Below are 14,273 nucleotides of genomic sequence, written 5' to 3' on the forward strand. Positions count from 1 at the left end.
GTTTAGATTAGTAGTGACATGAGATTTGATGGACGAGTATTGACATTTATGGATGTTAGCCCATATTATGTCAGTGCAATTGATTTAACAGGAATAGATATTATTAATAACATGTAGAATATACTGTATATTACAGACGTCCCTGTATGAGTTAATCTCAGACACATTGTACCTTATTACCAGATCATCGCTCTCTGTATCCCCCTAGACGCTTCCTTTGCTTTCCAATTATCTTGTCTCCATAGACTAATGTGTGTTTAGAAATAAGTGACAACAACCTATTAGCGTCTCATAGTCTTTAACTTTACATTGAAATCTCAGTAATTCCTCGGTGTCTCATTACAATGAGATTGTTTGTAAACGTCTTATTCCTCTAAGGAGAATTCTCAATAGATGACACCAGTGCTGAACCAACGTATTATGTAACTCTATGAAAGGCTGAATTATGTTTAACATGAACCACAGTAACCTATTCTCACCTGTCATTCATCATTTCTACTGTCAATATTATTCTTATTTATTTCATAGAGCTATCCTGGGTGCTGTACATACAGTATAAAATCCAAAGGGGTATAAATATTTGCCCTCCTATCCCATATGAGTATGGGATAGGAGGGCAGGATATAAGGATGGGATACAAGGACGAGATATGACGTCAGGATATGAGGACGGGATAGGAGGCTGGGATATGAGGACGGGATATGAGGGCGGGATATGAGGGTGGGATATGAGGATGGGATATGAGGACAGGATATAAGGGCGGGATATGAGGACAGGATATAAGGGCGGGATATGAGGACAGGATATGAGGGCGGGATATGAGGACAGGATATGAGGGCGGGATATGAGGGCGGGATATGAGGGCGGGATATGAGGACAGGATATGAGAAGAGGATATGAGGGCGGGATATGAGGGTGGGATATGAGGGCAGGATATGAGGGCGGGATATACGGATGGGATATGTGGAGAGGATATGAGGGTGAGATATGACACCAGGATACGAGGGAAGGTACGTCATTTGCCCTGATAAATTAGATGCCCTTAGTAGGTAGGTAGTGAATCCCCAAGTAGGTAGGTAGATAACCCCCCTCCCTAGTAGGGAGGTCAATAGGTAATCCTCCCCCATTAGGTAGATGATCCCAGTAGATGGTAGGAAATCCCAATGTTAGATGTTAGGTAATGCCCCCCCCAGTAGGTAGGCTATGGCCCCCCGGTAGATAGGTAGGTAATGGCACCCTAGTAGATAGATAGGTAATGTCCCCCTGGTTGGTAGGTAGGTACACAGTGCAAACAAGTAGGTAGGTATATAGTGCAGGAAGGTAGGTACTGTATATAGGGCAGGTAGATATATAGCAGCGAGGTACATAATGCAGGTAGGTATATGGGGTAGGGCAGGTAAGTATATAGTGTAGACAGGCAGGCAGGTATATAGTACAGGTAGGTATATAGTGTAGGCAGGCACATAAGCAGGGATATAATGCAGGTAGGGATGTGGGCCAAGGCAGGTATATACACTGTATTTATCGCCACTCGCTTTACCTTCTTGGGGGATGCCTCTAATCCTAATCCCCTGCCAGTGGCTGGAAATTCATTTTTTACTCTCCTCCACTGCCAGTGCCCTAAGTCAGTTGCAACCGGGCTAAGGGGCCCAGTCATAACTGCGACCCCTAGCAGGAGGGGGGTCAAGCCATAGCAACCTGGAGCACTGGAGCGCCGAAAACACTGATCAATGCTGTGCTGTGGCATAGCATTAAACAGTGTATGCAATCTAAAGATCTCATATGGGGACTAAAAAAAAAAAATGTCAAAAATTTAAAAAAAAAAGTTAAGAAATGTGAATTAACCATTTCCCTATTAAAAGTGAATCACCCCCTTTTCACATTTTTTAAATAAAATTATGTAAAAAATATATAAACATATGTGGTATCGTTGCGTGCGTAAATATCCAAACTTTTATAATATAATGTTGATTGAACCTCACAGTCACTGGCGTACACATAAAAAATACCAAAGTCCAGAATTGTGTATATTTGGTCATATACCAGAAAAAATAAAAAATAAAATGAGATCGAAAAGTTCTATCATTACAAAAAAAAAAAAAAAATAGCCCTACAACCATCAATGAATGGGGGGGGGGCAGAAGAGGACAATTTGAAACATATTTTTGGACAAATAGTTATACTACTTTTGAAGTAGTAAAAGAAAATAAGACCTATATGAATTGGGTTGTAATTATATGGATCTACAAAATAAATAAAATGTGTCATTTTTACTGAAAAAATACACTGCATGGAAACGAAGGCCCCTAAAAGCTACAAAATTGTGTTTTTGTTTAGTTTTTTGTTTCAATTTTGCCTGACAAATAATTTTCTTTGGATTCACCGTAGATTTTGTGGCGAAATAATTGATTTCATTACAAAGTACAATTGGTGGCGCAAATAAATGAAAAAAATAAATAAAAAAAACTAAAATTGGTCTGTAGGTGGAAAATTAGCAGTGTTATGATTGTTAGAAATTGAGGAGGAAAAAAGGTAAGAGTGCAAAAAATTTTAAAACCCTGCATCCTTGAGGGGTTAATCCGTACAAGATGTTTTATAACATTAAATCTTTTAACAAATGAGTTTACCACAATATCCTTTTTTCTATAAGTTAATAAATATACTGTAAGGCAGTGCTTTCCAAACAGGGTGCCTCCAGCTGTTGCAAAACTACAACTCCCAGCATGCCCGGACAGCCAAAGGCTGTCCGGGCATGCTGGGAGTTGTAGTTTTAAAACAGCTAAAGGCACCTTGGTTGGAAAACACTGACATAATGTGTCAGAGGATGTTAGTCATTGGTCACTTTGCGCAATGGCTATGAAATGAGCTCAAGGGCACCTGCACTCACTTTATAGCCATGCAGTAAATGTACGGCGCTGTATTAGCGCACACTGTCTAATGGTCATACCGGTTGGTGGGCACAGCGGGTAGCAGTCCTCAGGATGAATTGCAGGTGAGCATGCAGGAAGGTGAGTGTACGGGCAGGCAAACAGGCAGGTGAGCGTGCGAGCCGGCAGACAGGCAGGAGAGCGTGCGTGCGGGCAGAAAGGCGGATGAGCGTGCGGGCGGGCAGACAGGCAGATGAGCGTACGGGCAGGCAGACAGGCAGAGGAGCGTGCAGGCAGGCAGACAGGCAGAGGAGTGTGCGGGCAGGCAGACAGACAGAGGAGCGTGCAGGCAGGCAGACAGGCAGAGGAGTGTGCGGGCAGGCAGACAGACAGAGGAGCGTGCAGGCAGACAGGCAGATAAGTGTGCAGGCGGGTAGACAGGCAGGCAGGTGAGTGAGTGGGTGTCTGGGTGAGTAAGCGGGCGGGAGAGCCGGTGGCTGCACTGTGCAAACCAGGAATAAGAAGGGAGGGCAGGGCTTCCTGAACATGGCCCATGCGTGCCCATCCCCTCCATCTTCACTCAGCAGCAAGGCAGGGGTGGGACAGTCCGGGCGTGATGATGCAGCTGTGCTGTTCCGGCCACCCAAGGATATGTCATGACCGGGCCCTCATCTGGGCTCCTGTGCTACCAAACAAACAGTAAGGTCTGGCAGCAGCGGGATGGCACTTGGGGAAAGGTCCGACTAGGGCATAGGGCATAAACGCTGGCCATCAAGTAAATGTGGCAGTGGGGGGCAATAGCGACCGTTGCGACCGTTGCGACCTCTGTAGCTACGCCTCTGAGGTTGGGCTATTAGGACAGGATAATAGGTCAGAATACGAGAATGAGATATAAAGACAAGATAGAAGGATGGAATATGAGGATAGAAGGACAAGATATAAGGATAGGATATGAGTCCCGGATATAAGGTTGAGATAGGAGCATGGGCTATGAGGATGGAATATAAGGTCCGGATATGAAATCGGGATAGGAGGATGGGCTATAAGGATGGCATATGAGGTCTGAGGTTGGAATATAAGGACAAAAAATGAGGAAAGGATAGCAGGATGGGCTAAAAGGAGAGGACATGAGGTTGGGACATATGGATGCGATATGTGGACATGATATGAGCTTGGGGCAAGAGGACTGGATATGAGGACAGTATATGAGGATGAGAGTGTCCTTGTTGCTTTTTCTCTCCATCTCCAGGCAACAATGAGTAAATGAGCTAACTGAGTGAAAGACTAGAGGAGAAAGGGCCCTACCTATGAGAACTAATGGTCTTATTATGCAGACCAATATAGCCCTGTGTAGAAGGCCCAGTGATAAGCCAAGAAGCCGGCAAACACTTCTTTATCACACCTTTTTATCTCCCTATGTAAGGTTGTGTTTCCCTGTCTGCACAGTAATTGAAACATATACTAAGCTCCTTATACAAATGCAAATCTAATAGGCATCTACTATGAAAGCAGCCTAGGCGTGTAATCCGGAGCTCTGCTTTAGAATAAAGCCATCCTGGGGATCACCTGATCACCACCGGTCCAGCTTCTCTAAGAGAAAGGTGGAACGGGTCCTGTAGTGAAAAGGTAGCATTACATGGCAGCACCCATGCTTTCTATATGGAAAATAATTATAAACCAAACCTAAGTTATAAGTAACAACACGTACATTGTGTATCACAGGACAGTGCGCCACTTCTTTTTCTATGGTAAAGTCTACCAGCCAATCTCTTCTTCTTCCAGATGACTGCTTAAAGGGTTACTCCGCTACTTAGCGTTTGTAAGAAACTGTTCCGAACGCTGGACCCGGCGCCGGGAGCTTGTGACGTCATAGCCCCGCCCCCTCCCATAGACTTTCACTGAGGGGGCGGGGTGTGACTTCATGAAGGGGCAGGGCTATGCCGCCACGAGCTCCCGGGGCCGGCTCCAGCGTTTGTAACAGTTTCTTCCAAAGGCTGAGCAGTGCAGTAACCCTTTAACTATATTAAACATCTCTTCTGCCTCTGTGCTAACAAGAGTCACTGAAACACTTAGAAATTCCCTTAAGAGACACGAAAAGCAAAAATAAGAAAGTCTGTGTTTGCCAACCAAGGGACTTGTCACGTGATAATGTGTCGTAATAATTACAATGAACTCACAGTTTTAATTAGAAGCTGTAGGAGAAGAACCTCGGACCACTTGGGACTTTCCAGGCTGCTTCTTCACATTTAATGACTTGCTCTTTGATGTCAGGGGCTTTATTTATTCAAGCCTAATTGGCAAATGATCTTCCCATAGCTTTCAGTGCATTATAGGCAACTATTACAAGAATGTAAAATATCATGTAACTCTAATATAGTATTTTGTAAGTCACCTGATGAAATGCCATGTAATGTAATACAATAAACCATAGCTGTATATTTCCTTTGGGTCCACCAGAAGATAATTCTGACATCCACCAAACATTATTACAGAACATGGGCACATCCACAAATATTTACAGCATTATTTATGCTATTCTTATTTTACGGAATATATCAATAAAATAAGGTTATTAGCAAATCATTCCACAGTGCTTGGTCCTATATTCAGCTCCAAATGGGATGGTCATTTGCTGGAACTTGTATAAGAACTAGGGCCCACAAAAGGAACCTATGGTACTCTGGTGGGCCAAACCAACCCTGGATAGCATTTATTTATTTTTTTACATGACTTCATTATTGAATATGAAGAACTTGAAGACAGTAAAGAAATAGCTTCTCAAAATTTTGAAAATTAAAAAAAAAAAATATGCAAAATTCTCCCTTTTTGGGAGTTGCAACAGGATACTGAAGAACCTGTACACCGTGAAGCAATCGCTGTGTAAATTTTAAACATTTGTAAAAACTGTAAAAAAAAGGTCTTGCTTTTTTGGGGGGATCTTGCAGGTTGTCAATGTGTAGGCCTGGCTAATAGCAGAACATCTCATAGGTGACAATTTTTTATCTGGTAGCAATACCAGATTTTAAAACCTTGAAATTATCATGTACTCTAACGTGAAGATGCTTCTACTGCTCCGGTCTCTTGCAGGGGTAGCTCTGGCAGAGGGAGTGTAGAGTTCAGCAGGTGTTGGAACATAGCTGCGTACCTTGTTCCTATAAAAATCCTATTTAGCTCCTTCTCGGAGGTGAAAAAAATTCTTCCATCTGGCTTTATACTGAGGGTCTTAGAGTGTGGCTATCCAGTACTCATCTCTTTACCTTATGCACACAATATGCCTGTCAGTGTCAGCAGGCATTGGGGGACTAGTCTTAGCTATAGCCTGCAGACAGGAGGCATTGTTGGATGAGTGATACTTGTAGCCATGCCTTTTGATATCGCTCTATGTGCTTGTAGAGCCATAATTCCAAAAGTTGGACCCTGGTCATGCCTTACTTTCTTTTTGCAGAAATTACACTGTGCCTGGTTTTCTGCATCTGGTAAAATTGTACAGAAATTTCACACGGCAGTATACCATAAAAAGATAAGTACACGACCACTCGACTGTGGCCCTTCTGTGGAAGGCCTTCTCAAGCCTGTAGATGCAGCTGCGTCACCATCACCTGCTACTCAGCTGCTCAGACCAACAGGCCTGCTGTCATCCTCATCATCCACCTCTTCCTCATTGTCCCCAACACTCTTCTCAGTATGAATTTCTGATGTGTGATTGTGGCCACCTTGTTCCTCCTTAGCAGAACCACCATGATGCCTTACAGTATCCCCACCATGCCTACCACCACTAGTCCCACTATTTTTATGCTCGGCAACTGCATCCCCCTCCACCACCTCAGCAACACGCTCCAAAGGCTGATCATGACAGAACTCTTCCTGATGGCTAGTGCTATCCTTCTGCTTAGCAGTAGAAGAGGGCAGGTCAGAAGTATCACTAGTCCATCAATGCTTGCTGTATGCTAGCTACAGCTACCACTAGTCCACCAATGCCTGCTGACACAGGAAAATTGTGTGCATGAGGGAAAGAGATGAGTACTTGATAGCCACACTTTAAGACCCTTGGTATAAAGCCAGAACTGGAGAATCTTCCGAGAAGGAGACTAAATAGGATTTTTATGGGGAAACAGCCAGGTTGCCAGGTTTCCAACAGCAGCCAGGTTTCCAACAGCAAACACCTACCGAATGGGGGTCAACGCTCTCTGCCTGGGCTGCCCCAGTGGGAGCATCTTCATGTAGGAGTACATGATAATGTTAAGGTTTTTAAACCTGGTATTCCTACCTGACATGAATCATGACTGCTACTACCAGCCAGGCTTACACATAGCCAACCTGCCATTCATGTTAATGGGAGGAGGCATGACGGCTGTGGTCACTCGTCACGTTCGCCACATAGACATAGAATAAAGGGGGCATGGCGCGACGTCACAACCATGGCCGTCCAAACCCAGTGTTCCAAACGTGAATGTTAAGAACGCTGGGGTGCTGGCCGGAGATCGGCCGGACCCCCCATGATCAGACATCTTATCCCCATCCCAGGGGATAAGATGTCCAGGGGCGGAATACCCTTTTAAATAAGACCCATAGCAAAGTAATGCTCATGATTCTGTACAGAATGTATCATTGCCTGCTCTCTCTTTGGAAAACAAATGTAGAGCTGATTCCAAGTGCCCAAAATGCTGAGAAAATGGGGACTATTGTTTCCACTTATTGTGGGACTGCTCAAAGATTAATGATTGGAGACAAGATTTGAAAAGTTGAAAGTAATATGTCAAAAAGCATCATAACCTCAGAGTGGATATTCATTTGGGGGCAAAATCAAGAGTTATGAGAGGATCTTGGCAGGAAAATCTAATAAAAATATTAACAGGTTTAAGAAAGTTTGGAGAAAGTGGGTTTTTTCCCCCTCTGGCCGGGGAGGGGGTGGGGGTCAAAACATGTCATTAAAAATGTTGTTGTATATACATGTACTGATGTTTATGAAATGTTATTTATTTGTCTGTACAATATTTGAATCTGCGTCATAAAGGGGAAAAAAAAATCTATGGAATCTAATGCAGTCCAAACAATCCTGCAAATCTGAAAAAGAAGAAAAAAAAGACAGATTAGAAAAAACATTTAAACAAATATCAGGCTCACCTCTTTGGTTCAACATTGTCTCTGCTCATTGCTACAGGGTTTCCTGGGCAAAAGCAGAAAACATGAAAGATCCATCCCAGTAGATGGGATTTGGCACTCCAGCTTTTTGCCAAGGAAACCCTGTGGCATTAAGCAGTTACAGTATGCCAGCGCTGTATAACCTAATCATGGCATACTGTAGTGTGGAGCACGGGCTACCTGGGTAAGGCACAAAGCACCTGGCCCTGGCAATCTACTAACATTAGGCCAGGGATGCATTGAGCATATTCTTCTATTTATGATGGTCTACACTAATAATGTAGGGTGCCATGTAAATTACGCAAGGGTTCATGGACATCTGTCAAAAACGTTCCTGGTTCTTGCAAAGAGTGCTATGCTTATAGCATATTGTGCTTTATGATAAATATAGCATGCCATGTCATGTCTTTGGTAGGAATCCATGCAGACCTAGATTAAGCCTCAAACACCTTTTGTGTGATCAGCCCTAAGCAGCAGCCATAACTGGGCGATGGTCCCTATGCTGACTAGTAGGGGCATCAGAAGCACCAGACAGTCTAAGTCTAACTGGACCAAAAACAGCAAACAGAGAGTAAACAGGAACAAGCCAGAAGGCAGAACCTAGAAGGTAGTGTAGCTCAAAATCAGAGGCAGAGCAAAGTCGGGATAGGCAATGGTCAAACCTAGAGGACAGCGCAGAACAAAATCAGCAGTCAGAAGCGAAGTCAAAGAACAGGCAAAAAGTCAGGACACAGGAGGTCAGAACAAAAATTGGAATGACAGGAAACAGTTACAATAGTAATGGGAACAAACCACAATTATGGGCACATGGCAAAAAAAAACTGTGAGGTATTCAACTGTCTCTCATTCTGGGGTGCCTGGCACATGTATAAATTGGGTTTCAGGCACCCCAATATCCCATTGGTTTCAGTGGGCATTATGTAAGGCTTCATTTCCTCTCTGGGTGTGCTGCAGTAGAATTAAAGGGGTACTCTGCCGCTCAGCATTTGGAACAAACTGTTCCGAACGCTGGTGTCGGCACCGGGAGCTCGTGACATCTTAGCCACGCCCCCGTTACAAGCTCCCGGGGCCGGCTCCAGCGTTCGGAACAGTTTTTTTTCCCAACGCTGAGCAGCAGAGTACCCCTTTAACTGTTTACACACTGGCAATAACTTTCTGTAAACAACAATCCTCTATGAATCCTGGGGGATTAATTATTTCATGCAGAAATAGCCTCTTGTAATGTAATTCATTGCACACTGACCATTTTTAATATGGCGTAATGCTAATAATAAATGCATTCTTCCATCTGGAGCTATTCTCCTGTGTCTTACAAATCTATAAATACTGATCAGCGATCGCTGGCAGCACAACAACACACAGCTACATGCCACTTCAAGGCTTCCATTAGTTGTCACGATGTGAGATGTATAGACAGGACTGTGACTACACTTAGATTTTAGTGTAGAGCACATCGTAAGATAATCCTGGTTGAAACAGACATTACATCTCACAGATAGGACGATATAGAAGGATTCCTACAGAGAAAGGTCTTATTGCACATAGTACAGGGTAATCCAGTATCATGTTATACTGATATGTCTCACAAAAACATCATTGTTGTGATCTACCTGGGAAATTATTCTTACAAGGTAAGTGTATGTGGTGGGGAGGCAACATAAGTATAACATAAGGCAGAATTTTTAAGGGGGTGGAATTTCCATATACTTTATAAGGAAGATAGCAAAATGCCATCAAAGCATACTTTACATCACACATTTACCTTTACATCACACATTTACCTTTACATCACACATTTACCTTTACATACCTTTACATCATACATTTACCTTTACATCACACATTTACCTTTATGTACCTTTACATCACACATTTACCTTTACATACCTTTACATCATACAATTACCTTTACATCACACATTTACCTTTATGTACCTTTACATCACACATTTACCTTTACATACCTTTACATCACACATTTACCTTTACATACCTTTACATCACACATTTACATTTATGTACCTTTACATTACACATTTTTACCTTGGCTGGTTTAATAATATCACTGATAATATCCCTGGTTTAGGCATTAATACCTAGCACCTCTATTGATCTACAGTAGTAAACGGGTTAACCCTTTAAGGACTAAGGTAGTAGATGTACATCCTATGCCGGTCCCATTCTATTAAGCGTATTCAGTAGCTAAGCGCGTTTCATACAGGGTTGGGCCAATTGGGCTGATGTCCTGCATTAACCCTTCAGACACAGCAATCAACTTTCAGTCATTTTGCAGGTAGCTCAGGGTAGCTGATTAGGACCAATATGGCAAAATTGCAGGGTCTCGATCAGCTCACAAGTTGGACAGAGGTCTCTTACCTTCTGTGCCGACTCGGTGCTCTAATCCTGTAGGCATCCTCAGCAGCCTGTAGCAACGGAGAACAGATAACACTGATCAATGCTGTGCTATGGCACAGCATTGTTCAGTGTATGTAATCTGAAGATTGTTGTGAAAGGTTTCATGGCTTTATCTGTAGTGGCCAGGTCCTTGGCAGTAATGAGGTTAACAGATATATCCTCTCTGGTCTAAAGCATTAAAGGGGTTATCTAGGAAAAACTTTTTTTTAAATATCAACTGGCTCCAGTAAACAGATTTGTAAATAACTTCCATTAAAACATCTTAGTCCTTTCAGTACTTATGAGCTGCTGAAGTTTAGTTGTTCTTATCCGTCTAAGTGCTCTCTGACTACACCTGTCTCGGGAACTCTCCAGAGTAGAAGCCAATCCCCATAGCAAACCTCTTCTACTCTTCTACTGTGCAGTTTCCGAGACAAGCAGAGATGTCAGCAGAGAGCACTGTTGCCAGACAGAAAAGAACAACTCAACTTCAGCAGCTGATAAATATTGGAAGGATTAAGATTTTTTAATAGAAGTAATTTACAAATCTGTTTAACTTTCTGGAGCCAGTTGATAAAAAAAAAAAAAAGTTTTTTCCTGGAATACCCCTAAATGATAATGTCTATCATGTCTCTGCAGGGAAAGTGGTTAATGGGTACTTCCCTGGTGGCCTAAAGCTCCAAATCTTCAGGTTCCATTTACACAGCCAAAGAGACAACACCATCACTGACATTGTTTCCATATTATAAGAATATGAGGATCCTTAACTTATGCAGATGCCTTTAGGCCATTGCACTATACATGCCCCCTATATTAGGAACCTTGATATCTTGTATCCATGACCAATTTTTTTTTTATTTCAGGAGAATTCACAGAGGCACGGATTTTGAGCATACTGCCTCCAACCTCCATTGTGCAAAGGATGGAATTAGCAAATTAACAATAAACCCTAATACTTCACCATGTGGCACCAATTGGAGTAAGTTATATCTTATTATAATCTGGTTCACTCGCACTACACCCCTGTGTATTGGGTTCAGTGCAGGGGAACCAGCTGACAGTTTCCCTTTAACAAAGTGTGGCCAATACACTTATCTCTACTTTGGTTTAGAGTTTTATTTTCTCATGTTACCGATTCAATCCAGCATCACAACATCAGAACATTCAACTTTATTTACATAAGAATCATTAGGTGTCCACACATAGAAAGCACAGCATATTCATCTTGGAACAGTGTATCATGGAAACTGTTCAGAGACGAAACTGTCATCAGTTTCACCCTCACTAACCTGCTGGTACAGGCAGGTAGTGCAGGTGACACTGATGATAACAATACTTACCTATCCCTGATCCGTTGCTCCGTATCTTCCCCAATTGGGAGGCAGGCTTGGTGCGTGGGCAGGGCTCCAGGAGCACCCTGACGTCACCGATGCAGATTCTTCACTTGGCAAGCAGGCCTGGGGGAGCAACAGCTGTGACATCAGGGTGCTCCTGAAACTCCGCCCATGCACCAAGCCTGCCACACGGCGAGGAAGATAATGGGGAAAAAGAGCAACGGATAGGGGGTAGGTTAGTATCGTTATTATCAGTGTAATCCTCACTTCAAACCTGTACCAACAAGCTAGTGTGGGTGAAACTGATGACAGAACAAAACTCATGGGTGTCCAGGTCACACCCTATGGAAGTGACATCAATGTTGCAGTGAATGTCTTCTAAGGGTTAATAGGGGATCCTTATTTCAGACATGTAAGATATATCCATAGTATATGTCATAAATGTCTGATAGATGCAGGCCTCACCTCTGGCACCTATACCTATCTTTAGAATCGAGGATCCTCCAGACCCATCAGGCCTGGTTGCAGACCCAAACAGTTGATAGGATTATCTTATTTGGTTCTGTAGCTCCCATAGATGTTACAGAAGTTACATTTTTATAGTAGACCAAAGCTGCAGGATTAATATACAGCATCCAGTATCACAATGAAACCATTATCAATGCTTTATGTGTGTATGTATATTTTTAGGTGTGCTATTATCCATAACATAGTCTAAAAAAGTAATTGAACTCAGGAATACATTTTCCACATCTACAAATTCAAGCGGTATTTATAATGTCCAATAGCACCAGAATAAGTACATTCCTCCTTGCAGGACTTTCAAGCTGCTCTCATTGCCAGAATGCCATCTTTACCTTATTTCTTCTAGTTTATGTCTTCACACTCTTGGAGAATCTGGCAATTATTGCACTGATTTTACGAGACCCGAAACTATGGAAGCCAATGTACATTTTTGTGGGAAACCTTTCCTTCTTGGAGGTTTGGTATATAAGTATCACACTCCCCAATGTGCTGGCCAACATCATGACCGGTAATCGGGAGATATCCTACGCTGGCTGTATCACTCAGCTTTTTACTTTTACCTTTTTAGGGGCTACTGAATGTTACCTTCTGGCCACCATGGCTTATGACCGTTATGTAGCTATCTGCTATCCTCTAAGATACACTGTTTTAATGCAAGATAAGTATGTTTTGTCCCTCCTCATTGTCTCCTGGCTCACTGGATTTGCCACCCCAATTCTTCCGATCTGGTTCTTGATACAACTGAACTTTTGTGGAACCAATGAGATTGACCATTACTTTTGTGACGTTTCTCCTCTATTGAAGTTGGCTTGTGGAAACATTAAACTAAAAGAAATTGTAGACTTAATTGTATCAGTGTTTGTCCTTGTAAGTTCGATGCTGGTCATCTTCATCTCTTACATTTGCATAGCATGGGCAATTCTAAAAATGCCATCTTCTAAAGTGCGTTACAAAGCCTTTTCCACGTGTGCTTCTCACTTGGCCGTAGTTTGTGTCTACTATGGAAGTATGAGTTTTACCTACATCCGAGTCGATTCAGCTTCTCCTGGTTCTACAAACAAGCTTGTATCTGTTTTATATTCTGTTATTACACCCATGCTCAACCCCCTTATTTACACTCTTAGAAATAAGGATGTAAGGCAGGCAATACAAAAAAACTTTTCGAAACCAAAGGGGTCTAAGTTGGGTCTCTAAAGCCAGATATAGATGTAACCCTTATTTCTAATGTTATCAATTGTAATTAATAGTTACATCTGTGGTACTAAAAACTATTGGTTCTGAGTCTTCACTGGTAAAGTCATATCATAATATCATTCAATGAAAGTAGATGTGATTCAATAAAAATGCATGCATCGTACATGTCACTGTCCCTGACGGGCATTATTTTTGCCAAATCATTATGTCTATGGCCAGATCTAGAGCCAATTACATAGCTTCATATTTGATAACTTGAGTTTATTTAGGTAATTGAAACTGATGCTAATCGTATATGTATTCTGTTGGATTTAGTCCTAACCTCTTTCCTGGTGCCAACTTGGCCAACTTGGCATTTTTTTAAATACTTATGACAGATACTTAATATGGAGCCCACTGCACTAAAGATGTTGAGATTGAAACACTGCTTGTGTGGGGCACTAATAAATCCTACCCAATCAACGGAATATATGGAAAGGGGGCCTATAGCAAGTATTGAAATGGGCCTCCTATTATCGCTTTGAGTTTTGTGCTCCAAGACAGAAAGGCCTGATGTTTATTTAAACAATATACAAACATGTGGATCAGCCCACCATGAACTCCATGTGTCCATATATCCAGCACAACCTTTTCTCGTGGATGCCCGGATGCAGACACTGAGGCTGGGTCCCCAGGTTGATGAATTAACTGGAAATGAAGGTAGACGTCCGGCTCCCAAAACGGATAAAATCTAATTTTACTCCAAAGGTAGTTAAAATCCAAGTACAGCATGAAATTTAAAACACATGAACAAAACACACCAACGCATTTCGACTTG

At 42.4% G+C, this 14,273-nt stretch overlaps 1 protein-coding gene across 1 annotated transcript; it reads left to right on the plus strand.

Annotated features, from left to right (window-relative positions):
• Nucleotides 1-12,514: 12,514 nt before the first annotated feature.
• On the plus strand, nt 12,515-13,456 carry LOC130291957 (olfactory receptor 6Q1-like). The gene has a single exon (XM_056541387.1). The coding sequence runs from the start codon at nt 12,515-12,517 to the stop codon at nt 13,454-13,456; it is 942 nt and encodes a 313-aa protein (XP_056397362.1).
• Nucleotides 13,457-14,273: the final 817 nt, after the last annotated feature.

Source organism: Hyla sarda, chromosome 9, assembly GCF_029499605.1.
Source record: "Hyla sarda isolate aHylSar1 chromosome 9, aHylSar1.hap1, whole genome shotgun sequence".
NCBI lineage: Eukaryota > Metazoa > Chordata > Amphibia > Anura > Hylidae > Hyla > Hyla sarda.

Excerpts from the sequence above, each read along its gene's own strand:
- LOC130291957 (XM_056541387.1), top strand. The coding sequence starts at position 12,515 with ATGTCCAATAGCACCAGAATAAGTACATTCCTCCTTGCAGGACTTTCA.